Raw genomic sequence first — 27,022 nt, 5'->3', positions numbered from 1 at the left:
AGGGTACACTGGATATGATGATACCACTATCCTTGTCCAGTGGTAACATCAATTACTTCATCAGCTTCCGGTGAAGAGGTCTAAAAATCTAAGAGAAAAATTTATTATATGTCTTCTATATAGAGAAGAAATGAACCGTATACCTCCTCCTGCTTTTTTGGTTTCGGCTTTTTTCTCCTTTTTCTTCTTCTTCTCTTTGGAGGAGATGATTTCTCTGCTGATACTTCATCTTCCGAAGTACTGCAATATCTGATAGCTTTCCGTCGAGAAGTCCGTACAGGAGGTTGTAGGTTAATCCCTGCATCAGCGATCCAGTCAGAGTATCTACTTGACGAATCACTGTCCATAAAGGATGGAGTCAGGCAAAATACAAACACTGAACCAAGTTGTCAGTATCTCAGAATGCTAAAACCTCTTAAACAAATACCTGCAGATATAGACTGTTGCTGAAAGCACCATCTAAAGAACTGAAATTACTTTCATCTGTTCCAACAATTACATCACTTAACGTTTAATGTGACTTTTTGGGAACAGAGTAGGACAGCATGATTTTCAACAAAAACAAGTCTGATGAATTCTAAAGATCAGTAAATTTATTCTAGAATAAATTTGTGCAATGAAACTCTAGTCTGGTAAAGAGCCTTCCCTGAAGAACACCCTAGCCAAATGCTACCTAAATTTTTCCAAGACGGTTATACAAATCTCATTGGTACACATTTGTTTGTTGTATTTTTTGGTTCTACTACTACAGAGTTCTAGAAAGAATATTTATAAAGCAATAGAAAAGTGATTAAAAAATTACCTATAATTTCTAAATAAAAACATAACCTTCTCAAAATCAAGACTTAATTTTTAAGTCATTTTTATAAGAGCAAGGACTGCTACCACAGTATTAAAAACAGACAAAAACCCCACAACACCACCTCAAAACCAAAGAAAAACCCTCTCACACCTCAAAAAAACCAACAGAATAAAACACACTATAAAAAAAATGTTCCAGACTATCTTCTTGCTCCTTGTCATCTACCAAAAAAGTAAAACGACTTTCGAAACTACACTTAAAGACATTAATGTTTTGGTGAAATGGAACACTAAATAATAATGCAATATCATAAAATCATAGAATGGTAAGTGTTGGAAGGGACCTCTAGAGATCATCCAGTCCAATCCCCTGCTAAAGCAGGTTCACCTAGATCAGGTCATACTGGAATACATCCAGGCAGGTTTCGAAACCTCCAGAGAAGGAGACTCCACACCCTCCCTGGGCAGCCTTTTCGTCAGTACAGTATCCTACAAAACATTATTAAATACGAAGCACAACAGAACTTCCATACAACTTTTAAGTTGCCAAAACTCAAGTAAAACTTATTATAGTAAAAGTTTTGTTCACATTTACCTAGAACTATTACTGTTACTTTTCTTGTCACTTCTCCACTCTTCCTCTTCATCAGATGAGCCAGAGTCCTCACTTTCTTCGGCTTCCTGAATTTAAAAATATGTAGAGTCGATCCAAAAACTTTCTCACAGCACATGTTTTAAGGGTTTGAAACATAAAACACATTCTCCATTCCTGTCTGCATATTATCAAGTTAAGAAGAAATTCGGTAAAAGAGTTGTTAAAATGGAAATGAAAGTACTTCTGTTGTAGCTGATTTCAACTTATTCTATTAACCTCAGGAGTGCACTATTAATCATTAACTTCTGTATACTCACTCAAATTTTATTAGTCACACTTGGATTCACCTGCTGTAGCTGCTCTTCACAAAGAAACACTTCTATCACCCTACCACATTTTTTTTTCTATTTTTTCCTATTCTAAGATCACATCATTTATCAGAAAGTGGCAGGAGATTCAGATTCCTTCAAATTCCAGACCCGTGACGCTGCAATTAGGTCGTGTAGAGTACACAATAAAATCTATCTTACCGGACTGCAAAGGAAGAGTTTTAAGATTGCAAAAGGAACGAATCAGGGAAAATTATTACATCCTGCATCCACACACAGAAGAGCATATTGCTTCTATAACTATTTTTTTTTCCATTAGTAGGTATTTTTCTGATTTTAGTATCCACTGACTGACCAAGTCTAAAGTTCATGCATGTATTCAAATGCAAAATTAAGTAGTCAAAATATATCAAAATATATTACAACTTAAGTAATTTTCTGATTGCTGTTGAACAATTTATTTGCTTTAACTTAATATTTTAAATGTGTTTTCTGAAATGACTGAGTATAATGCGTTGCTCATGTCTCAAATTGTATCTTATCAAGCCAAGAAAACCCATCCGAGATTTAACTTGCAACTTCAAGTTCAATACTGCTTGAATTAGTCCAATTGATTTTGTTTGTCGATTTACATCAAAAGTTCAGCTTCTTATAGTATTACTTGCTCCAGTATTATCAAACATTACTGCTTCAAAAACATTTAGTATTTACAGGACAGTGCACATAACTCTCCTGTTTGTACTTTCTGTGCACTTGGAATTCGCAAGGTGCCAGAAGTCTCCCGTCAGCTCCCCCTCCACACTATTCCCAAGGTAAGGAAAACCTGAATTTTTCATAAATTGAAGGGATTTATTGTCTTTAATCACATAGAAATTCTTTATTAAGAGTATAGGAAGAGTCCATTTCTAAAAATACCGTTGTTCATCACTCACGTTCATTATTCTTCCGTAATAAAGTGACTAGCCCAACAAGTCTGACCTTTTCTACTCCTTTCCCTTCTTCCCTGTGTCCCAGTTTGAGACTATTTCCCTGTATGCAAAGCAACTGCAGTCTAAGCAGTCCTACCACTGATTGACTAGTAATACAACAGTCAAAAGCCCTTCTACAGTAAAGTCCAGTTTCATCCCAAGCCAGGAGTTGGTCAGGATAAAAAGACTTTGTGGAAGAACCCCATTACCAGGCCAGAGAAATGCTTTATCAAGAGCCATTTGGTGTGTGCACAAATTTGCAAGGTTTTCACAGAAAAACCCATCTAAAATCCAGACTTCACTTTAAGTCAAACTCAGCCCTGTACATTACTTTTTTGCCTTGGGTTGGATTTGGTTTTGAAGATTCTCAATGAAAATAGTTCAGCCATTTATAAAATGACAGGAAACACTATCATTATTAAAGCAACAGATAACTAGGATAGAGAAGTGCTAAAAAGTTAAGTTTACAGAAATACTTTCCCTAGTACAAGAGAGTTGGTTTTTTTTAAAGAGAAAAGGCATATTTACATGAAACTTCACTTGCTCGATGAACTCAAGTTCAAAATACAGAACTCTGAAAAGAACTTACCTGCTCTATCAAGCCAAAGCAGCTCTCTCTTTCCTCATCAGAGGACTCCAGTTGTTCAACGTTATTCCGTGTTCGGTAATTGCGATATTTCTGTCTATGCAGTCTATGCTTAGATTGTATTAATGAAGACTCAGAGTCACTCTAATTCATATAGGAAGTGAAAAAAAGAAGTTACATCAAAGCATATGTGTAGCAAGCTCTTATGAGGGTGAAAGGGTGAATTTCAATGTAAGAGTGACCACTCAATGTAAAAACTGAAAATGCCTCATCACGTCACAGCCTGATCTCGTCAAAACTCCTTTTCACAAGAAACAATTTTCCTATCAGCCAATAGTTTAAAATCTGCTGATCACTAGTTTAAATTTAGTAGCTGTTCTAAGAAATTGCTCTTTATAAACTACTGTGACAGGTCAATTCACATTATCTGAGAGAACAGAAATTCTCAACTCCCCCCAGTTAAAAGGGATCATGGAGTAGAATCCTTGTCTCAAATGGTTTTCTTCTGCAAGAGACAGTGAATCAGACCACTATCTCAAAAAAAAAGGCACAATAACCAGTTTTTCATTCTTATGTCTTCCAAAAAATAGATAATGAAAAAAAAATTCAAAATGGGTCAAGTCTGAAAATTTAACTCACACACAAACATTGTAATCTAAAGTAAAATGACAAAGTTATATAATATAGACTATAATTCTTCAACTATAGGATTCTGAACACTCCTGCTTGCACCTCAGTGCTTTGGGATGGACCTGCAACAATTGGCTTTGAAATTTTCGTAAAGTGTCAGGTTGGAAGGGACCTTAAGAATCAACTTTTCCAACCTTTCTTGGCAAAATCATAGACAAGTCATAGTCTAGACAAGATGGTCCAGCATCCTGTCCAGTTGAATCTTAAAATTATCCAATGTTGGGAGCATATCACCTCCTTGGAGAGATTATTCCAATGGTTGATTGTTCTTGTTGTGAAAAATTTTCCTCTTCTGTCCCATCAAAACCTCTCCAGCAGTAATTTGTACCCATTATCCCTCCTCTTTCCATGAGATGCAGCATAAAAAGGGAGTCTCCATCTTCTTTGTAAACACTCTTTAAATACCGAAACATGGTGACAAGGTCTCCCCTAAGCCTTCTTATCTCAAGGCTGAAGAGACCTTTAATCTAGATTAACTTTAACTGCCATAAAACCAGAATGGCCTGAAATCAAGCCTGCCTTTAAAAATTACTACCAAATACTTTAGATGGAAGTAGGCAAGAATGAAAGAAAAAAGAATTCTAGCTATTCAGAAAAATAAATCCAACCTTATCCTACAAGTGAAAGCTGAATCAGCAGGAACCTGAAAGATTTTTTCTTCAGAAATGCCTGATTTGACTTTTTTTTTAAACCACGACTTGTCTCTGGACACAGAATGTACATTTAGCTAGAAGCTGCTGCGTACCTTTTCCAGTGACTCAAATGACTTTCTCTTTTCTGTTGCATAAAGGTCTCTCTCTTCTTCCCCTTTTGCAATTCGATATTCTTCCTGCTTTCTACAAGAAAGTAAAGAAAAATCTTATTCTACCTTTGTTTTGGCAAAGCTGAAGTGTTAAATAATCTGTTCTCTTTAATGATCTGCCTAAAAAACCCTAACACTTAATTCCATTATATTATTAACTTCAGGCATTAGTATTACTCAAACACTTACATGTCTTCTCATGTCCAGATGAAGAAGATGGATAGTAAGAAAATCTTCCTTGCAAATATCAGAATATACTAACTTTTCAACCCTATTTTAATCCATATTTTTCCCTCTGCTATCACTCTATCTACCAATGCTGGGAAGGTTTGTTAAAAGCTTCAGAGATGCGAGAGCACCTATGTCTGTAGCATTAAAACCAAATATTTAGGTATCAATATTAATTCTCTCATTATCAGTATACTGATAGTACTTTTGAAAGCAGCTAACTTGTTTCAGCATTTCAAGTGCTCAGAGCTCCTTTGGGTCATAACACACCCAAACACATCACCCCCACAAAGTCTCACAAAAGCAGAATCTCAGCAAATTCATTCATGTAAACCTCCTTACTTTGGAAAACGCAAGAATCTAGGTAATCTATCTGTCCTTTAAGGTGGCTTAAAAAACTGAAATGCAGGAGAATCATTCTCTATTAAACTAGACAAACTTCCATTTATTTTTGTCGAATGGACTTAAGAATTGGAAGTTTTTAAGCACAGATGAGAACTGCTACTATTTGTACCATGTTTCTATTTTACCTTACGACTAATAGGACTAGATTTAGAAAAAAACAACATGATGTGTTCTTTCTAGTCATTTCTGCAGCCCAGTAAGCTTTCTACACACCTGAGTAAGCTTGGTGGTATTTCTGGTACAACTACTCTTCGTCTCCAAGCCTGAAGGTCTCGCTCAGTAGCCATCTGACTTCGTGGCGCGTTCTGATGCATCTGACGCACACCTTCAACTTGCCCACTACGTCGCAGACCAATATTGGGAGGAGACTGGATGTCAAAACTCGGCCTTCTAAAAGCTAAAATATGCAAATAAAAACCTTTTTTTTTCCCCAGACTACTCAGAATTGGAACCTTGATTATTTTAATCTGTAGTGAGAAGAAACATCTTACATGTTTTTGTCTCCATGCTCATAAGTAGCACTAGCTAACACCTTCAGGAAATTATCTGTCTTGGGGAAAATACACTGAGACAGCTGTTTTAAAAGTGCACATGTAATTTCTACTGTCTTAATTCAGTGAAAGGAAGTATGTGACCTGAACTATTTCATGCAGCTCTGAGGCTAAGTTTCTAAAGAACATTTTTCCTGGAGTTGAGCTTACGTAATTAAAACTACAGAAGAGTAATTGGTTTAAATCTGTAAAGCTTTATAAAAGTGAAAACCACTCTGAATATGGTAAAATACTTATTTTGCAAACTTTAGAGGACAATAAGTGCAGTTCCCTATAAATCTTATTTGGGTGCTCTACAAATATTATTAAATATGTAGCAATCTGCAAAAAATAAAACTGATGATCTTTAAATTACAAAACAAAGCCTTTTGTTTTTCCTTTTAATCATTGGATAAGCGATGTTTTAATCAATAAAACGATCTTAATCCAATATCACTGTTAAAGGAATCTTAGTCCCCTGAACAGTATTACAGTTAAAATCTGTTTGAAATTTCATTCAGTGTAACAACAATAGAGAAAGAATTTAGCAGCAAGTACTAACCTCTTCTAGGCGTTCCTTCCCCATGTTGTGCAGCACTTGAAGCAGATTCTTGATCAGCTCCAGTTCTCTGATCTTGTTCTAGTTGTAATTGTCTAATCATGCCATCAAGAATGCTGGGCTCCAAGCCTTGTTCATCTTGATCAACTGTCTGTTGGCCTATAACTTGTTCAACCACTTCTCCATCACCTTGCAAGTGTAATACAAATAAAATGAATACATTAACTGACTATAACAAATTATTTAATCTCATTGTTCACATCAGAGAGAGGTGCTACAAGTAAATACAATGAAAATCATTCTTGAAATTTTCCCAGTTGTCTGTTACAAATGAGGTATTTATGGAGTCTACAACTCAAACACAGCTTATCCACGTCAGAGCCTGCAGAACAAAAAAATGTAAGATATCCATTTGATTTACTGATCAATATTTTTCTTCATGTTTGAAAGCATATTTACTGTGGGACATTTCAGCATCTTTAGTGAACAAATGCATGACAGCACGTGAGAAAACAAAAGCATTTTTATATCACCAATGTCATATCTACTCTGTTCCCATTTAGAATTAGCACAGTAACTGATAACTTCTGGATGTTCATCTTTAATGATACTGTTCTTACTTGTTGCTACATATCCAAGTTGAGGAATCAAATGTTCATCTGCACAATTCTCTCTTCCTGGCACCAATCTTTGATATTTTGTTGGATGAGGGTTTCCATCCACATCTACTAAGAAGGGAGGGGGCATGAGATGAGGAGCCTGTTGAGTCTGCTCATCTAGAACGTAATTGTTAGAGTCTCGAATAAGTGGTCGATAGTCAGTGTGGAAGAACATCTGATCAGGAATCTAGAAAGAAATGAAGTTTTTATGTTATCAATTTGAAAAAAAAAAAAAAATGCCAAAGAACAATGATACTAGAATACCTAAAATCTCCTTAAAGGCAAAATAAAGGACAAGTTCCCAATATGGAGAGTTAGGCAGAGTTACAATTAACCTGCGTAGGTGCTGCAGTATTGTCATTTTTGATTGTGCTTTTTCAGGCAACAAAATAATTCTAAAAAACAATGAACTGAGATAACTAAAAGAAGTGTTGCTTTACACTTAAAACAAGAAATATTTTAAATCCCATTCTACTTTTTTTTTCCACACAATTAAGAAAAGTTTCCTTGTTTTTCATGCAAGGAAATCACAGACTAAAATTCAACATAAGCTGTTAAAGTTCTTTCTTAATTATGCGATGTCCACCAGAATTTTCTGCAACTGAAATAATATGTTAGGTCCATGCAGTTGAAGGAAAACAGTAAAGCCTGTATTAGTTAACAGTCAGAATCTTTGCTCCTAGCAATGACGAGCAAGATGAAGAAAAGCAGAGGTCAGAATGGCACTTTTGAGAGCTATTTTGAAAAAACAGTAACGTGGATTTATCAAAGCAGAAAGGAAACAGGCAAATAATTTATCCCATGCACATTTCTCTCTTATTTCAAAATCGAAAGTGTTGGATTAATATTTATTTTTACTTATTTAATCAAACTACTACAGTGAATTTGGGTTTGCATAAGGAAAGGCTCAAAGAACTGCAAGTACTAGTAATTGAAATAAACCAGCAAATTACTCTTAACATACACAGCATGGTTTTTTTGTTAAGTAGTAGTGCAATAAACTTTGTGATACATTGCAGTCTTTAAGTATTAAGTTATTTTCAGAAATAAGAAATAAAAGTTATTTTGAAGTTCAACAATTAACATGTAAATTACCTGTCTAAAATATGAAAATATATTCCAGATGAATGCTTGGGAGCTATTCCCAAGAGAATGTTAAGACACTGGTTGGTTCTGCTGTGTCAGGGCCACATATACAAGAGAACTCTCAGACCTCAAGGAGCCTGTTATATTTATATCTCCTACTCATACAAAACTCTCTTTTTGTATGATGTTTTAGAGGAACGAACTAATTGATCCAAATTCAGTCAGAAGCTTCAATAAATAGTTCAAATAAAAAAGATGAACTTACCTTTTCATAAGGCCTGCTACAGCCAAAACCAAATATCAACACATGCCCATGAGAATCTGTACATGCAAAATGCTGCCCATCTGGTGAAAATTTACAGTCAAAAACAGCACCGTGTCCTTGGCCTTCAATCTAGATTGAGAAAAAGAAACTCAAGATTAATTGACCAAATTTTTTACAGCAAACTAGAATGCAGCATCAAAAATTAATTACTTTATTAAAAGCTGTCTCCCATCTCTCAAATACCTCCATTATTGCACAAATAATGTCATTACTTCAGTTTATTTCTTTTCCCCCCGACATGTGAATTTAAGTCTTGAATTAGAGTTTTAAAAGATGCACTCAATTTTAAAAGATTTAATAAAGGGTCTGGAAATTTACTGTTAAGGGAAAAAAAACACCACTTTTTGAGGCTTTTTAGCTCTTAGTGTGCTGCTGCTAAGTAAACTGCAGCTAAGATACATTGATTCTGTTAAACCAGTTTCAAGAAAGGCACGAGGAATCTTAAAGCTAAAGTAAAAAAAAAAAAAAAACAAAAAACCCACTTCACTATTGACTGTAACCAGAAAAAAAAAAAATACATATATAATTGGATCACAACTTAAGTATCTGAGAACATAAACTATTTTAAAGGGTTAATCATGAGTTGTCAAATGAAGCAAATGTCAAGAGAGCCTGCACCAATCCACTGATGCTCATGGTAATAATATTATCATTAAGATAGTTGAGAAAATAAATACTTGTCCGTAAGACTCTGGAAATGATGGTCTAAAACAAGACCATTCTGTCTTTTAGGTGACACCTCATCTCAGTTAAGAAAAACAGTTACTATGAATGAAGCGTAATACCACCTTTAGTGAAAAGCCCCAATGGCAACTATTCAAAACCTCATATATGGAGAAGTCCCAATCAACAAATGAAGTAAAAGCCCTCAGACGTTGACTATGACAAAAGTAAAGTCCTGGTTTGCTCCTCCATAACTCACATTTCTCACATCCAACTTCATATTCTCATAATTCATCTTTCTTGTTGCAAAAGATTATTATCAAGACCTCCCTGATCAAATTCAACTCCGAAGCCCTAACAGAAAAGTATAGCAGTGGATGGAAGTGAGGAATATTTTGCAGCAAGACCAGCAAACTGGCTCAGCTTTGTAAATGGTTCAATGAGAAGCATCTGATTCAAGGTAAAGAATGGAAGTGAGCTGCTGGGAGCAGACAGGGGAGGCAATTCTTTTCTGCCACATTGAACTGTTAAAATTGGCTCCTAGTCACTTTGAACCTACAGTTACAGTAACTGAGAAATTCAACGATAAAAGCTCTAGAGAAAAAAACCACTCATAAATTTTGCTGGTTTGTTGTTTTGGGGTTTTTTTTGTTTGTTTGTTTGGTTTTTTTTGAGGTGGGATGTCTTTTGTTTTGGTTTTTTTCCCCCAAAGGTGCAGTGGATATGCACGTTGGTGACAATTCCTTAAACTAGTATGTGAAAGACATTGCTCTGTGTTGAAATTAAAAGCAAACAAAAAAAAGTTTACAAAATGTCTTACCATGTTAAAATAATGCTTTGTTTTTGTGCCTTTGGCAATGTCCCATATAAAGATGTTGCCATCGTGACCTGCAGACAGCATTATCCTGGAATCAAAAGGATGGGTCTCCAAGACAAATACTTCATCTGCATGCCCCTAGAATTTGAAAGTGTACATCAGGTGCAAAAAAGAGGACATAAACCCACATCAATATGATATTTACAGTAGAGTCTAAAGCACTGCATTATCCTCTCCTCACGCTCAGACTTCTGGAAAATCAACACCTACAGCCTGCCTCCAGAGACATATGGACTCCTACAAATTCCACAGTGTATCATCTGGACTGCTACCTGTTGCACATAAGTATGGCAAAACCCCAAGGAGTCAGAAAGACTTTATTATTCTAAAATGTAAAAATTTTCTAGATTAAAGCAAGAACTCTAGAAATATGGAGTTTTAAACAAAGAACAGTGAACTATTCAATAAGCAAGTATATTACTGCACTAAAACTTCTATTTCTTCCACACAAGAGACAAGTTCAGCACAAGCAGCTGGGGAAAGGATTGTTCAAATGAAAGAAGCTGCTGCTAGTTTTGGTTAAAACAAAGTCCAAGAACTGCTTCACTTGCTTTACCATTCATATAGAGCTTTCAAGACAAATCAGATCTAACTATGAGCTCAGCATACACATGTCACTGCAATTCCAGAAGGACCTTTTACTTTAAAAAAGCAAATAAAGCTACATACCACCAAGTCATGAAGCAATTGCCCTGTACAAGAATTCCAAACTTTGAGCAGATGATTATTCACAGCCGTAACAACATAGTTATCATTTTGGTTCCAAGCTATCATGGTCACTTTAGGCTTCATAAACTTGTCTTCTTCTGAAGATGCGTCACTATTTTAAGAGTTAAACAGGCATGAGATGTTTTTAATCAGTTCATTTCAATCCCAAAATTAATTAACAGAAAAATAACCCGTTTTTCAAGACAAAGAAAATCGGGAGTTAAATTTGTTTTGAAAATCTTGTCCATAAATCCACACAGTCAAATCTCAAATATAATAGAATACTTCCTCTGAAGTTTCCCCCCCCACCCCATGGTTACATCACCCTCCAGACAACTAGTACACTCAAGTTTCAGTTTTTGTGTTTGTTCCTCCCCTTCATTCAATCACCTACAAATTAATTTACTCTTAGTGTCTACAAAAGGTGACTGAGCTTTCCATACTACTGTAAATCATCCTCCCTTCGGGTTTATCCAGTGGCATGTAATATCCTGACCTTCATCTGTAGTGACATTATTCAAACTGTGCTACCAATCAACAAGATCAGTCCTTGATGAAATCCACCTATTAGTTGTTATGCCCTCTCCTGGAAGAAGGTTATCATGTATCTTATTTTTACTAATCTAAAATCTTTTCTCCTGTGACAAGGCAGGTGTCTGAAATCCAGACAGAGAAGACCTGCTCCACTTTCTGTTAACTTTTTTCCTTAATAAAGGAAGTGTAATTAACTTGGCACAGTGTACATTTGAAAGCTATATATATATTATAAAGCTATATATATTCACGCATTTAGTTAAGCCCAGACTAAAGTTTAGCAAATTATTACATCACCAGAACACTCACTTCACCCCTCCAAAGGCTGCATAATTTCATAACATTGCTAAGGTTTGCTCCAGTTTGACTGTAAGAGCATCTAATGAGTTTTTCAAACTTTCTGACTTCACTCAATGGGGAACAAAAAAACCCCAACAGACCTAAAATCCTAAAAAAAACCCCTTCACCTACCCTGGTAATCGATCGGACATATCCAACAAAATACTCCTCCATTCTGCTTGCTCAAAACGCCAGATTCGAGCTGTTCCATCTCTACTGCCACTTATGAACCTTGAAGAAGTTTTAAAAGATAGTTAACTCATCTTCAAGAGAATTTGCTTTAAATTATATTTAGACTTGCACACCATTGCAATTTAAAACTCTACAATGAAAACTTCAATTTGTGTGCAAATACATTCTCTAGAGTTATTTGTCCCTTATCTTTCTTTCCAGAAACCAGGGAACAAGAGCTTTTCTGAACAGAAAAACTGAATAATGTTGTAAAACCATGCAGAACAGAGAGACAAGTTCCAAAGTTAAATTCAGTTCACAACTTCACTGGCGACACCTTCTCAATTACCATAACAAAGTATTTTAAGTAATCCATTCTAAAATTGTAGAGTATCAGATACTGAAGTAGAGGCAAGAAAAGATCAGCACAGCAAAACCTGAGATGCTGCTGCTCACAACCGTGCATAAAGACCACCACCAATAGTTCACATTAAGACACCAATGCATGAATCACGGCAGTTCACGCTTCCGTTACATCAGCTGCTGAACTATCAATGCAGCAGAATGGAAATTTGAATTCGAAAGAAGTACCATTTTCTTACTGGAAGCCTCCAAGTGAAAACAATAATACAGTCTCAATTCTAAAATAATGCATTGTTTGTTCACATTTGAGTATCTTTCAACATACCTGTCATCACTGTTAGAGAACTGAATGCTGTCAACTTTGTCCTGTAAGAAAAAGTATAGCTTGTTAAACATTATATTTTTTAAACAGGAAATATGGTTTTGACAACTCTGAGCTAGTAAAACCTGAATCAATGAAGAAAACTGCACATTGTACAATTTCTAATAGTTTTAACTGCAAGGTGAACCGAGTTGAACAAAAACTTAGGAGAATTCACTAGCCAATAATGCATCTAAAATACAAGTTAAGTATGTCAAAATTAAATATAAAGAACTGACAGACAAAATAGCTGCCCGTTAATAATTTGGCAGCCAGTTAGCTTGTATTTCAATATATATTTCCAATATCCTAAGCCAACTACAATTCAGATGAATCTGTTGTCCAGACTCCTCCTTACATATTCCTTAAATATATAATTATTTTCCTTTAGTTTTTATTGCGATAAAAATAGTGCACTCAGATTAGTTTATCTTCAGAGTGGAAAGTCTTCTCTGCATAAAAAATACATATCAATCATAACATACAAAACTACAACATAAATTTAAAGTCAGGTTCAGTATTAGAGAAAATATGTTAAGGCAAACAACAGAAAGAAGATTATAATTTCGAGAGCTGCCCTGAAAACAGCTTGAAAGTTTGAATTAAATCCAAATTTGCTATAGTAGAACTACAGATTCTTTGTGCATCAAGTGCTAAAGAAAAAAATCACCCAATTTTCAGCATATGAACATAAGCCAAATTTCCCTTAGATTCCTTCAAAAACAGAGTCCACCAGATTAAAGTATATAAATGAAAAAAAAATTAAGGAGTATTTTACCTAAGAAATTCTTTTCCTAACAAGTATCAATAATATCAATAAAGCAAGTAAAGATAGACAGCCCACATATCATAAAGTACATGAGGAAACAATGCCAAACCAGCAAGCTGACCTATTACTCAGAACGGATAAAGGAAGTTGAACAGCCACTGATAAAGTGACTAAAGATGAACAAAAGTAAAATTCTGGAAACTCAATCCCATGTAAAGATTTAACACAAAAGGTGTCAAATGCTAAATAACTTGAGTGATGAAATCCATATTCTTAGCCTATCTACTTCCTGTATACAGCACATAATACGTTGGTGGCTGGGAACACTTGGCATCAGAGGGAAGTAACTGAGCAAGCCACATGCTTTAAAGCTAGAGAAATGTATGACATACACTTGAAAAGACAGAATTTTAAATACCATCCTGACACATTCCAGCCTTTAAAATGGTCAAGTCACATTGAGATGACTGTCTGAAATTCTGTATAATTTCTAAAAATATTCAATTAAAAACATTGCTACAAACCCACTAAGCTGTGATTTCAATACTGCTTGAAGTGACTAACTATGAGATTTAACAATCTTACTCACAGCATGACTTTCCAATTCAGCTATTTTTTCAGGTGTTTCAGAGCCAAAAAAATACATCCTGATGACATGGTCAGTGCTGCCAGTTGCTAAAAACATACCACCTGCGAAAATCAAGCAATAATTATGCTACTGTATGAGAAATTAAAACAGATCACCAAACATTTCTCAGATGCCTATTTTTAAAAAGATAATCTCAGGAGTGTAACATTTTTAACACTCTTCCACTGACATACAGATGTGGAGGGGAATCCCCCTCATTCCAGAAAGCTCTATCAGCCACAGTAAAGATAAACAGTCATATCCAGTGTTAAAAAGAATTTAAAGTATGTAACTATGGGAATGTTGAAACATCTAAGACTACTAATTGCATAAAGCCTTTGATTGTGGGGAATATGGCTAGTCGTTATCAGAATTATCTACAGGACTCTGTCACTGTAGCATGTGTCTCATTTGAGACTTGTGAATTGCTTCAAAATTGGGTAGAAGTGTACATAACCAGTATAAGGAGACCAGTATTCAGCTGTGGTGACGGCAACACTAAGATCTGCCGCTTGGCACCTCTAGGTGCTGTCAAAAAAACCCTTCAAACAAACAAACCTCAAGAAACCCCAATCCAAGCACAACTCAGGCTACATCCTGACATTAACAAACTACACTTTTGTGTTTTATTTCTAAAATTCCCAAGTTTCTTCCAATTTTCATGCTGTCTGGTACCAATAAGCCTTCCCACAAGTCACTCACATGATTAGAATGAAAGAAGACAAGCCAGCAGTGAGGCACATTTATATTTGTGGATTCTAAGAAAGAAAGGATCTTTATGACTATCCCTGCCTGCATCTGGCACAGAATCAGGAGCTCCTACTATTGGCAGTAATCACTTCCACTGCTGATGACTGGGGAATCTTAGAGAAGTAATTTCACAAATCCCTGATATTGTACCAAAGGATTAAACAAAAATTAAAATCCAGTAAAAATAGATAAAAAGTAAACAAGCATCAGGTGACTTCTATTTCTGTAAAATCACCAATATCAAAAGGAAAATATTATCACTTAGTTCAGTCTTTCACTGTTACAGCAAGTCACATTTAATTACATCACAGGTACAATTACTTCACACACAGCCGATGAGAGTTTTTTATATTTTAAAGCTGTCACAATGAAGAGTATTTTAACAACAACTTCTCAGGAAAGAATAGAAATCACAATGCAAAGCTCAAACTGTACATGACTTACCTACACTGAATGAAGAACAAAGCATTTGAACCCCTGGTCTAGGTTTCTCTGTAAATTTCACTGGCCGATTGCTTAAAAAGAAAGATACTTGAAACATGACATGCCACACAAAAAATGGCTTTTATCAACATTTCAAAACAAAGGTGTGTTTCTTCAAACTTCTATATAACAGGTACTTCTTAAGTACGCATAGTAACATTTGTAAATCTTGCACAGGAGGATGAGTAAGCACGTTTACTTTTCAAAATTACTATACACACATTTACAAATCACAGTTGAAGTCCATGTCTCCAAGATGCTATTACCCAGTAAGGATAACATGCCAAAGAACGCTTATTCTCTCACATCCTTCACTAAGTATAATTTACCCTCTTCACAACATATCCATAAAGTATTGAACTTGTATTGATCTTGTCCTCACATTACAAACCACCACCATCACACAAAGGCCTACCAAACACCATTACTGCTACAATAAAATCTTTGCAACACTTTGCACACGGTGATTTAAAAGACTGGTTTCCTGTTCTGCAAGTGATGTACATTCTTTTCCACTTGACACAGCCATAATCTCACAGAAAGTAGCTACTAAGAACTACATTAAGAAGAAATACAGCAAACTGTGCTGCTTACAAGCATTACAGGTTTCTAGTCATGAGTCTATTGTTTTCCTATTCAAGTATTTTCTGTTTATTAAAGGGAATGTTAAGACCTTCTGTATAAGAATATTTCTCATGTTTGTATGAGAGACAGTACAGAAATGAAAATCCTGAAATGCTGCTTTGAGACTGACCAATGCTTAAACCAAATAAAGTCCATGCCTTAACTGATTTAAACCATATTTACATCTCATATAGTTTTCTAAATTAATTTTAGAAGAATAATAATTACGGATCCAGTTTAAACGATGTTTTGATAGTTCTTGCTACAATTTTTCTACCTCACAATCACAAGTTTGCACTGAAAAGCAAAATAATCTTTTGCTTTCTAAAGTATCATTTTTTTAAAATGGCTGCTCTAATGCAAAGTGAATCATTTTATACCAACCACCATTATATGGCACAATACCAGATACAGACTGATCACTTTTTTTTTTTTTTTACAAATAAGCAGCAAACATGCGTAGAACACTTAAAAACTATCCTGAACATACTCTGCATGCAAGTTCTGTAATAAACTGCCTAAAACAACAGGACTGTTGAAAACTCAACACAAACAAAAAGCTTTATTATACTGTTCGAACATATTTGTGTTCGCAGCAATTATAACTGTTCTGTATTTGTACTTTCACTGTGGTAAGAAGTTAATGTATTTCCTGACTGATCTCCCAGGACAACAGAATAACATAAATTTGTAAAGGAGACAGGTAGTGATGGTGCTTTAAAATAATTAAATAATAGGTTATTTCCGCAACATTTTTCTCATCACAAAAAAATCCTTTTTTTTAGCTAGTTAAAAAGCTCTCAACTTATTTTAATCAAGCACAGTATGGCAAAGAGTTAAGCAGCAATCCATTTACATACTTGAACTTCATGGAATCTGCATCCCATTGCCAGAAGCAAACAGTTCCATCTGCACCAGTAGAGACCATGTACCGCATGGAGCCTTTCACCATTGGACTAAACTAAGGAGAAGAAGGTCAAATCAGACACATACAAAAAGAGGTATTTTAAAACGATTTACAGACTTCTAAAAACATGAACATAAAACTTGATTTAATTTGGATTTTTCAACTAAAACCACTAAAGCAGTTGTTGATAAATGTAATTTTCCATATTTACAAAATAAAATCTCAAATACTTTAAAATAAATTTGTGGTGTGTTCCTCAACTATTGCATTATACAAATCCAATTCATTCACTGCTTTGTTTCTGAAGTCTTAACTAACCACAATTATTCACTAACAATTTTGTCAACAAATAACAAGCAGAGCAGACTAAAAAAAAAATTGGAAGTTTCACTAGACAGACTTACTTTTTAAATTCTAAAATTAAGAGCAGACTGGTTATGAGCTAATATGTGTAGCCCAGTATCATATATGAATTTATAGGAAGTCCTCACACAAACATCTTTAGGATATAGATTTATTGCTATGCACAGAGCTACGCTTTGGGAAACTTTACAGAACACCAGTTACACAACTTGATTAAATTATTCATCAACTACTACCACAGCCACTGGAAATGGCCAGAAAAAATGTACATATTGTAATTAGATTATTATTAAGAACAATTAAACAAACAAATCTACCATACAATAAAAGTAACACCACACAAATGAATGTTTTGCCATTAAAAACCAAAGAAATCAAACAAAAAGCAATGAATGTCATAGAAATTCTGCACATATGATGACTACTCTCAGCAGCATTTTTGAGAACAAAAATGCAAAATTATTTTTTTACTAAACTTCACAAGCTGGTAGATAGCCACTTTTCACCTCTCAACATAAACCTGTTTCTCCCATTCGAAAACATGACAAATGTGGATAATGAGCTACTACTTTAGCTTTTAAATAAGGAATTACAAAGATCAAAACAAGACTGAATCCAAAGGACTAGCAATAGTACATAATGTATCACAATGCCTTCAAATTACATACACTATCTTTTGAAATAACGTATTTATGAGATTAAGACAACTATCCAGGTCACAGAAGCTGTAAGAATCACATACTGGATCAGAACAGTCACTCGCAATCTAGCACATCACATCTCTTGTAACAGACAGCAAGAGAACGCAGCATTTCCCAGAAATTCTCGTTGGCTCCAATGGCTCAAATATTATGGGCAATGATCTTTCTTAGGTGAAGAAGGACTCTTGTCATTATCTTCAGTTAATTAGTCAGGAATTTCACAGATGCAAGGAACATTTTTTTCCTTTTTTTAAAAAAGTAGGTGTCTTCTGTGGTTTTGACTAATTTTTGACATCAATATGTTCAGATTTTAATGCTAACATAGACAGTCACACAGAAATAATTTCAGGCATGTGAAAACCACAGTGACAGGCACAGTTAAAGTTATTTGAGTGCTGGCCTTCATGGGAAACAGAACATCTGTCCCTTGGACCGGGAGATGAGAGAGTAAGATGAACACTTGGCAAGTTACTACTTAACCCAGTAACAACCACGAAGTTGCTACCCATAAACAGGTGTAAGACAAGGATAAAAGGCTGTGTTAGCGCAAAGCATTTGTGTAACCATGTTTTTAAACTTCAATAAGCAAAGGAAACTGGTTATTTCTTACCAACATGACAGCTAGCTAGCTAACCTTAATACTGTCCCATCAATCCTACTATTACGGCCAAATCATAACTTTTCAAGTCAGCTGCAATAACATTTTTTTGCCCAAATTATTTCTTGATTTCTACTTTTTTTATTAAAATACCTCCAACTTTCCACATCATGCTGTCAAGTGAAACTTATCTGAGTTTCGTGAACTGGCAGCTTCTTACAATCCATCTACATGATTTGTGCTTCAATACATAGAAATACTTAAAAACCATACCTGTAATGAGGTAATGGACCCCGTGTGTCCATGGAGGACTGCAACTGGTGCACAGGTTCTCAAACACCACACTCTGATCATTTTATCACAGCTTCCAGCTGCAATCATAGTGTTTTCATAATTGACAGCCATATCGGAAATCTCTGCTGAATGTCCTCGTAATGTGGCAAATAACCTGCCATTATGAGTTGACCAAATCTTTACCAAACAGTCATCTGAGCCCTAAAAAGAAATATTATGCTCAGCAACGATTTTCAAAGACACTAACAATAAAAGTTTTTGTTTTCCTTTTAACCTAACTAGGTTTTTCCACAGATTGACTAATAATCACACTTCTGTTCAAAACTGTGTATGCTACTTAAGCTGGAAGAAAAAGTCATATGACCAACATTAAAAAAAAATAAATCAAGATGTTCTTTTATGGTTCAGGATTATACCAAAAATCACTGCAGATCTATACCATATAATGCAAAAAGTCTGGAGTAAGTCTGAGAGGGTTCCTTACAGAAATGGCAAGGGTCAAAGAAAGTGCTGTTCTGTAGAAGCAATCTCTCTTCCAACACTTCATAAAGAACATGAAACATGCTTAACATTGAACTACATCACTGAATAAAGATTCTACGTTAATGTCAACACCTGATCAGATATTAAATACAACAATTTCTTACATGCATCTGACCTTTAATTACACCAAATTGTTCCACTTAAGCACAGTGATGGAGCTAATCAACTACATTTAACACTGCTGAGATCCACCTCCAGAAGTTTCAGCATTACATGTATTTCAAAGTTCTTTCCTTGCATCCATTTAGAACCATATTCAGATCTACTCCATCAACTCACAGTAAATATTCTGTGTCCAGTCCTATCGAATGCAACACAATATACAGAAGAAAGATGGCCAAGAATCCGTCTGTGCATCTTGACATGTTGATACATACTTCCTGGAAATGAAGTACTGAACTTTGCATATCCAGTTAATTGTTTTGCTCGATGTACTTCCACTATAACACAAAGAAATCACAGAATTAACACATTGATGTTTAAAAGTCTACTCTAAACCAAACTTTTATTTAGCTTCCACTGGCATTACTTAATCATTTACAAGAAGTGACTTTCAGATTTCATAAAGTCAAGGGGTCTTCTACTTGTAATGTTTTCCTATGTATAAAACCAAGTCAGTATAGAACTTCAGTCCCTCAGTAAGAAATACTAAATATTACTTTTATTTTCACCCAGCTTTCTATACCTTAAATCATACAGAAATCTTTCTCTCCAGAAGAGAAAGACTTGTATTTTCTGTAGCTTTATCTACTTAATACATGGGTTTTATTAACATTAAGAGAGGCTACTATGTCACTAGTGCTGTGAACAGACCTCTGTACCCAATACATAACTCTAGTGAAATCTCACAAAGTTCTCCAGAGAAGCCTCCAGATCCAGTTCCAAGGTGCAATTTTCAGTGTGAAAGCAAGGTCAGTATCAAGATACATCTCCTATGCTAACATCAGCAGTGATGACTGTTGAGAAGAGCTTACCAAGATTTGGTGGTGTGCCATAGTTTACAGGAATTTCAGGTGGTCTTCCTCTATGAAGAGCAGCAAATGCAGATCCCTTCCAAACAGTGTTCCTGCAATCTTTAAAAGCAATTGGTTCAAGCTCATCATATGTACATGTTAAAAATGCCCAGAAAGTTTCAGTTCCAAAACAAGGTAAAGGATGTATCTATAGGCTGTCTCAAACACAGCACTCAAAGAACAGGAACATCAACCACCCCAAAACTTTTCATATACAGTGTTGCATCAGAGGAGAAAAAAAAATACGTCTAATACAGTAACAGAACTGTTCTGGTTTCAGCTGGGATAGAGTTTATTCTCTTCTGAGTACCTGGTACATAGATACTTCCAGAGTTGTTGATAACACAGGGATGTTTTAGTTACAGCTGGTTAGTGCTTACAGAGTGTCAGGGCCTTTTCTGCCTCTCACACCGACTCACCAGTGAGTGGGCTGGGGGTGCACAAGAAGCTGGGAGAGGACGCAGATGGAAGAACTGACCCCAACTGACCTAAGAGATATCCTTGACTATACAACGTCATATTCAGTATATAAAGTTGGAAGGGGGGAATATTTGCAGTAATAGCATCTGTCTTCCCAAATCAGTGTTACACATGATTGAAGTCCTGCTGTCCTGGAGATGGCTGAACACCTGTCTGCCCAGGGGAAGCGAGGAATGAATTCCTCATTTTGCTTTGCTTGCATAAAGCTTTTGCTTTACCTACTAAACTCTCTTTATCTCAGATCACGAGTTTTCACTTCAACTCTTCTAATTCTCTCCTACATCCCAATTTTGGTGAAAGTTCATCGCTTTTTTAAGTATTCCAAAAGTCTTCACTGTATAACAAACAAATCATACCTTTTGCTGTACGTAATAACGACTGTCTCCCTGCACCAAGCAAGGAATTCACTCTCGAAATGCTGGGTGGTATCTCTTTATCCAGTATAGGGCCAATACGCTTGCAAATTTGTAACAAATGGTCTGGAGCCACATGTTTGTTGGACAGTACCTGACAGAAATTTAAGTGTTAAAAATATGTATGGTATATCCAGAACAAATGAATCTAACAGCATCACTATCCACAGGTATATTAAAAATTGTTTAAATATTTTTAAGTTTCAACATACAAAAAATAAAATCTGTTCAGCTCCCATCTAGTAAATCCAGCAAGTACTCTCTCTCCAAGACTGGGAGAGCTGTAATAAAAAGAACTGCAGTAAAAATACCTGCTACCCCTCAGTATATTACTACTGAAAGCTGGCAATATTCACTTGTATGGCACCCATTTGTACAGTACCCTATGGCGAATGTCTTTGCCAAATTCACCAAATTACTTTTATTAAAAATAAAAAATGAAATTCAAATGCTCACAATTCAAGATCACAGAGACCTTTCTTGTAATCAACCCCAGAGTTTATGCAACTTGTACTTCAGTGGCAGAGTACTTGTTTGGTAAATTGCAATCTAGTAGATTTGAGTACAATCTCTCTGGAAACAGCTTCCTTGAAAAACCAGTACCACATAGCATAAGACTGCCCTACTTCCTTAAATCAAAAGGATCAAGTCAATCATCCGACAATTCAGGAAGGATCGCGTATTATCTACATCTAGCAATCTGAAAAAAATATACTCTCCCCACACACTCAGATGTCTCGGTCAAGAACAGATGTGTGTGGGTTTTGATTATTTTTTTTCCTCTCTTCTTTCTGAGAGCACAATAAAAATAAAAAAAAAAAAACAAAACAAAACAATCCTTATCTAACTATAAAGCCAATCACAAGAATACAGAAGTTAAATATGTAAAGCAGTGTTTACACAGACTTGACCAAACCAAACTGTCAGAATCATAAATTTAAACTATTGGGGAGCTGTGAATCAGTAGGCACAAATGGCCCCATGCTGACTCCACTTTATGATCCAGCCACATAAAAACCAGTTAAACCCAGAAGCTGCATTGCTACTTCAAGAGCCAGACTATTCCCAGCCAACACATCCCAGAGAGGCAGCAGGCCACACCAACACAGGTATGTGGCCTCCTGCCGACGTAGCACAGAGCACAGGCAGAACTGGCTTGTGCTTGTGGTGCTATTCCCTCAGCTGGCTGACTGCACTAAGGAAAGTCCTGACAAGGCTGATCTCATCACCAGAACAGTGGGAATAAAAAATACCATATGCCTTCATATAAGGTCGATTCAGTAACAAGTTGCTCTAATGCAGACTGAGTATTGATAATGTACCATTTAAGTCACAATCTAATACTTCTTTTAATAATACAAATTCAAGTAATTTATAAAGCATGCAGAGGTATAGGTCGTATTCCTTAGGGGGAGGGGGAAAGAAGGTGGTAATATCAGTAAAATAGTAAACATTACCGCACAGTGATATCTATCCAAGCATATAAGCTCATCAGATGCTTAAGGCTGATTACAAGAGATATATTTGGTAGTCCACAGACCACAAAATACATTTTTTTCATCATTTCTTTATAACTTTTGCCTCTTTAATTGGTATAAAGCAGTACCAGCCACAACATTCAGGACACAAAGCTCAGCACACTTTACAGGAAGCATTATAAACCATTCGCATGGCATCATCGGGAAGTAAATATTCCAAATGCAATCCCTGAAAGAAATAGGCATACAAAACCTTGCAATTCATGTCTTCAAGTATTTTTTCCTCAGATTTTGGAAGGAACAGTTATTTTAAATTTTTGCTCCAATTCCATGATGAGCAAAGAGGAATAATAAGTGCACTACGTGATTGCATTTGTCTGTGTTCTCTGGAAATTCAAACTGAGACCAGTGGAACAACACAAGGTTCCCAAAGCCCCTCAAAAGCAGAAACTAAAATTTAGATATTCCGAAACATTATTACCCTATGTAGAGATTTCTTTTAAATTGTGTACGGAAAAGAGGCAGGGGTAGCATGCATTAGAGAATTAATCTTACAATTGTATTTATGTGTACTAAACACAGTTTAAATAAACTGTAATGAGGAACACACACGACACCTCCCAACATCACCAGCTTTGCCACAAGAACTGAAGTCAAAAAACCCTCCAATCAACCAAGTAATCAAAACAAAAATCCAAAGAATCCTTTTTAAACTTAATACTACTTTCATGTTTGCTAAATTCAAGTCAGAACTTGAAAGTATTCCTGTTTAGCAAGATGAGGCTTTTCAGTGACTTAAAGCATTAATTTAAAACCTCATTTGCTCAACTGACCATACTGACAAGTAGAAGAAATGGAATCCAGTTTATCATTTTAATCAGCACTTAAATAACTAAGAAAATGTTTTAAACAAAATTTAGTTCCTTCTCTATGCAAATCTGATTCTGCAATCTTCAAATGTTGCACAAGAAGCACAATATGATTTAACTACAACACTAAGCAAATTGATGGGTAAAGGAGAAATCATTCATCTAACTTACAATGCCTGAATCGGTGGGGGGGAGGGGAAGCAAGTATAAAAGCCAGTTTTCTGTTTAAAGAAAACAACATTAACTACAACAAAGCAGGATAAAACCACACTAGGCAGGTATCACCAGGTCGTCACTTCACAAGATTCAGCTGCCAAATATATTTTGCCACTTAAGAAGTAACAAAATAAAACACCAAGACAAAAACAGCTTTCCATTCTGAAACGGAGAGAAGTAAAAACATTTAGAGCAAACAACATTAGTTGAAGAAGGTATAAAGTGCATGCTGATGAGATCACTCGTATCTAACATTAAAGAAACAAAGCTATGACCAGTGAGCAGCCAGAGATAAAGAGCATACTCATAGGCACCAGAACTGCCAACCCTTGATTTCTGAACAGCGATTTCATTTCCTAATCTGTTGAAGTGAACTGATGAAGGAAGCCAACCAGAAAATAAATACCGTCAAATCAAAACGCGCTTAACAAACTTGCTCACGAAACTCTGAAATGAAACCTTGCTTCAGATTGGTTCTTCCTTGTATGTAGGCAGTGGCATGTACTAATGCATAACGCCAAGCTCCACCTCTGCTATGTAAACACTATCCTCAATCTAAAACACCACTTTTGTTTTTGTTAGTCTAATGTAAAGAAATTAAAGGCCTTTCCAAAATAACTCCAATGTCTTAAGAGAGCTGGAATGAAACTGGAAGGTATAGTTTTGGGCCTACTTTTAAAGGAAAGGGGTCTTGCACTAATGTTATCATCCTAATTAAAAGGTTTTTATTAAAAAAAAAAAAGTCTCACCAATTCTTCGTAACTCCTGTAATGCTCATTTCCTTGCCAATCCAACCTTTTAGGAAGCAACTAAATAGAGGGGAGAAAAAAAAAAAAAGTGAGCGGTTAAAGGGAATGGAGGGATATATCACATCCAAAACGCGTGTTGAGGGGAAAAAAGTTGAGATACTAGAGTGGAAGAAACTTGAACGACTTGCAAAGTAAAGGAAACTTTCGACTACGGCAAGAGAGATGATTTAATCAGAACCCAGACAGACCTGGTGCTGCTCCAGCTCCTGCACCAGCACCTGCAGAGAAAAAAGGAAAAGAATAAAGAGCCGGGAATGCCTCTGGCTTCTCAGGCGGCTGCTACCGCAAAAGGGCTCGGCAGGGGGAGGGGGAACAGGGGGACCGGCTGTTCACACCTCCGCTTCAATCCTCTTTGCGGCAGCGCAGGGCCAGGGGCTCTGAGCCCAGGTGAGTGTGCGGCGCCCCTGTACTCACCTTCAGCGCTCTCCTGCAGGGGCCGGTGGTTAGGAACCGAGCTATGAGGAAGTAGAGTTCTGCAAGAGAGACGGGGAACAGACGGGGGATGAGTCCGGGGCTGGCTGGGGCGGGGGAGAGCCCCCGGGGTGACTGTAATTCATCATCACGATCAGGAAGATGGCGGCAGGGAGCAGCGGCGGCACCGGCAGTAGCTCTCGCCCTGGCCCGTGGCCGCTCGCGCCCCGGTAGTTTTACCTGATTCAATGAGCGGCAGGGACACGCCGCCGCCGGAGTTGGAAGAGGTCGGGGGCTCAGCCATGGCGGGCCGCCGGCTGCCGCTCGCTCGCTCGCTCCCTCGCTCGGCACAATCGCTGCTGGCGGCGGCCGTTGCTGCCCGGGCAGGGATTAAGGCTCAGGCAGCGCCTGGCGCGGGCAGGGCCCGGCTCGGCATAGCCCTGTCAGCACCGCCCCTCCCCCCACCGCCAGCCAACCACCCCCCCCCTTCCCTTTCCCTTCCCTTCTCCTCCCCTCCCCTCTCCTCCGCGCGCGGGAGCGAGCCGCCCCCGCCCCCCGCCGGACGCCTGGCTCGCGCTCGCGCTCCGGCTCCCCTCCCCCTGCGCTGGCGCTAGCGCAGCCTCGGCGCCGCCGCCATCGCTGCCGCCAGATCGGCCACGGCGCCGCCGCGGACGCCTACGCCGTGCGCGCCCCGCTGAGGAAAAAGTAGTCCCTGGACCGGGCGCCCGCGGGACGGCGCGCGGCGCGGGGAGAAGGGTGCGCGTGCAGTCGCGGGAAACGCGCGGGGAGGGCAGCGGGGCGGGCGGGGAGAGAGACGGGACAAGGTGCCCAGAGAGGGAACGGGAGGCTCAGCGGCGGAAGGATCGCGCGAGGAAAGTGACCGGTGACGGGGTCCTGGTGGGCGGGGCCGCCGGCGGGGCGGGGGAAGTGCCGCGGGGGGCGCGCGGTGGTTCGCTGGTGAGGGCCGCGGGCGCCAGCGCCGCAGCTGCCGACGGTTGCCCCGGGGGGTGGCGGCGCGGCCTCTGCCCGGGCCAGCACAGCCGAGCCATCACCGCCGTCCGGCCGGGCGCCGACTGGGACAAGCGGCATCCCGCAGCGTAGCGCCGAGAGCCGTCCGCGGGGCCGGTGGTTTCCAGGGACGATGCGGGGCCCAGGGGCATGACGCGGGCGCCGCGTGCTGCGGGACCCAGACTTTCGTCTGGCTTTGCAGGTTCCCCTGGGCCGAGGGGCAGTCGGGCACATTCCCGCTGCTCCTAAGAGCTCGGGAATGGCTCCAGCGGCAGCACGAGCATGTTCACCACCATCGCTAAGTACAGCGGTAATTGTCTTTCGGCTCCCCTTCGCGTCTTGAAGCGGATCTCCTAATTCAATAGGTCTCCAGTGCCACCGAGGCGCTGCAGGTGTGAGGCTGGGAGACACCTCAACTGCCTGAACCCTCACTTTGAGGAGTGGAAGGGAGGAGGCATTGCTTCCAAAAGCCATCACCTTTACAGAAACAGTAGCTTTGCCCCAGTGTCCCCCACTGCCTGCAAACATGTGCCTGCACTGCCTACACCCCACACTGGCTTTGGGAGTCTGCTTATCTGAAACTTTTCTTTCTCACTTCTGCTCAGCACTGAGTCCTAAAGCAACTGTAGGAAGGGCAATACTCATGCTGGATTTCAATTCCAAGCTGTTCCTTTCTTTTTCCATTCCCCACCTGTGGTGGGTCAGCATGCATTTTTGGAACTTTTGAACGGAGGTCTTTTTATGTAGCCTTGTAGAAATATGCATATATTTTTTTTTAATCTCACTACCTCAGCTGTGCTTTTAGCTTTTGACAAGGTGCTTTTTCATACCTGAGGTACAGGAAATTTTCCCTAGCTGTGTCGTGGAAGGCAGACTGCTGTTTCCTGATCTTCACCACCTCCTGCCTGCTAAATGCTCCCACAGCACAAGTCCAGTGTGAGGGGGCAAAAAAAAAAGGTATCCCATCTATTAAAAAAAAATTCCTTTAAGATCTATAGCTTTCTGCTTCATGCATCATTGCAAGCTTTAGCTACATCCTTCCAAAAGGCCACCTGCATTCCCTACGTGCCATTGCCAAACACATCA

General features: G+C 38.0%; 1 protein-coding gene across 2 annotated transcripts in view; it reads right to left on the bottom strand.

The window, feature by feature from the left end:
• The window catches only part of BRWD1 (bromodomain and WD repeat domain containing 1), a 57,486-nt gene extending 32,103 nt beyond the window's left edge, over positions 1-25,383 (bottom strand). The window contains exons 1-23 of one of the 2 annotated variants that reach the window (XM_062000986.1): positions 25,169-25,383; positions 24,932-24,990; positions 24,706-24,735; positions 24,458-24,517; positions 21,089-21,239; positions 20,214-20,312; positions 19,519-19,679; positions 18,676-18,897; positions 16,694-16,794; positions 15,171-15,241; positions 13,938-14,038; positions 12,544-12,584; positions 11,817-11,915; positions 10,773-10,923; positions 10,047-10,181; positions 8,504-8,632; positions 7,114-7,339; positions 6,497-6,682; positions 5,618-5,801; positions 4,715-4,805; positions 3,283-3,423; positions 1,397-1,482; positions 144-339 (exon numbers count right to left, since the gene is read on the bottom strand). In XM_062000986.1, the coding sequence (XP_061856970.1) occupies positions 144-339; positions 1,397-1,482; positions 3,283-3,423; positions 4,715-4,805; positions 5,618-5,801; positions 6,497-6,682; positions 7,114-7,339; positions 8,504-8,632; positions 10,047-10,181; positions 10,773-10,923; positions 11,817-11,915; positions 12,544-12,584; positions 13,938-14,038; positions 15,171-15,241; positions 16,694-16,794; positions 18,676-18,897; positions 19,519-19,679; positions 20,214-20,312; positions 21,089-21,239; positions 24,458-24,517; positions 24,706-24,735; positions 24,932-24,990; positions 25,169-25,232 (2,784 nt within the window). In that variant the 5' untranslated portion in view covers positions 25,233-25,383. The other variant, XM_062000996.1, reaches the window with a different exon arrangement.
• Positions 25,384-27,022: the final 1,639 nt, after the last annotated feature.

This window comes from Colius striatus, chromosome 1, assembly GCF_028858725.1.
Source record: "Colius striatus isolate bColStr4 chromosome 1, bColStr4.1.hap1, whole genome shotgun sequence".
Taxonomy (NCBI): domain Eukaryota; kingdom Metazoa; phylum Chordata; class Aves; order Coliiformes; family Coliidae; genus Colius; species Colius striatus.
This window is presented reverse-complemented; position numbering and strand designations above follow the sequence as displayed.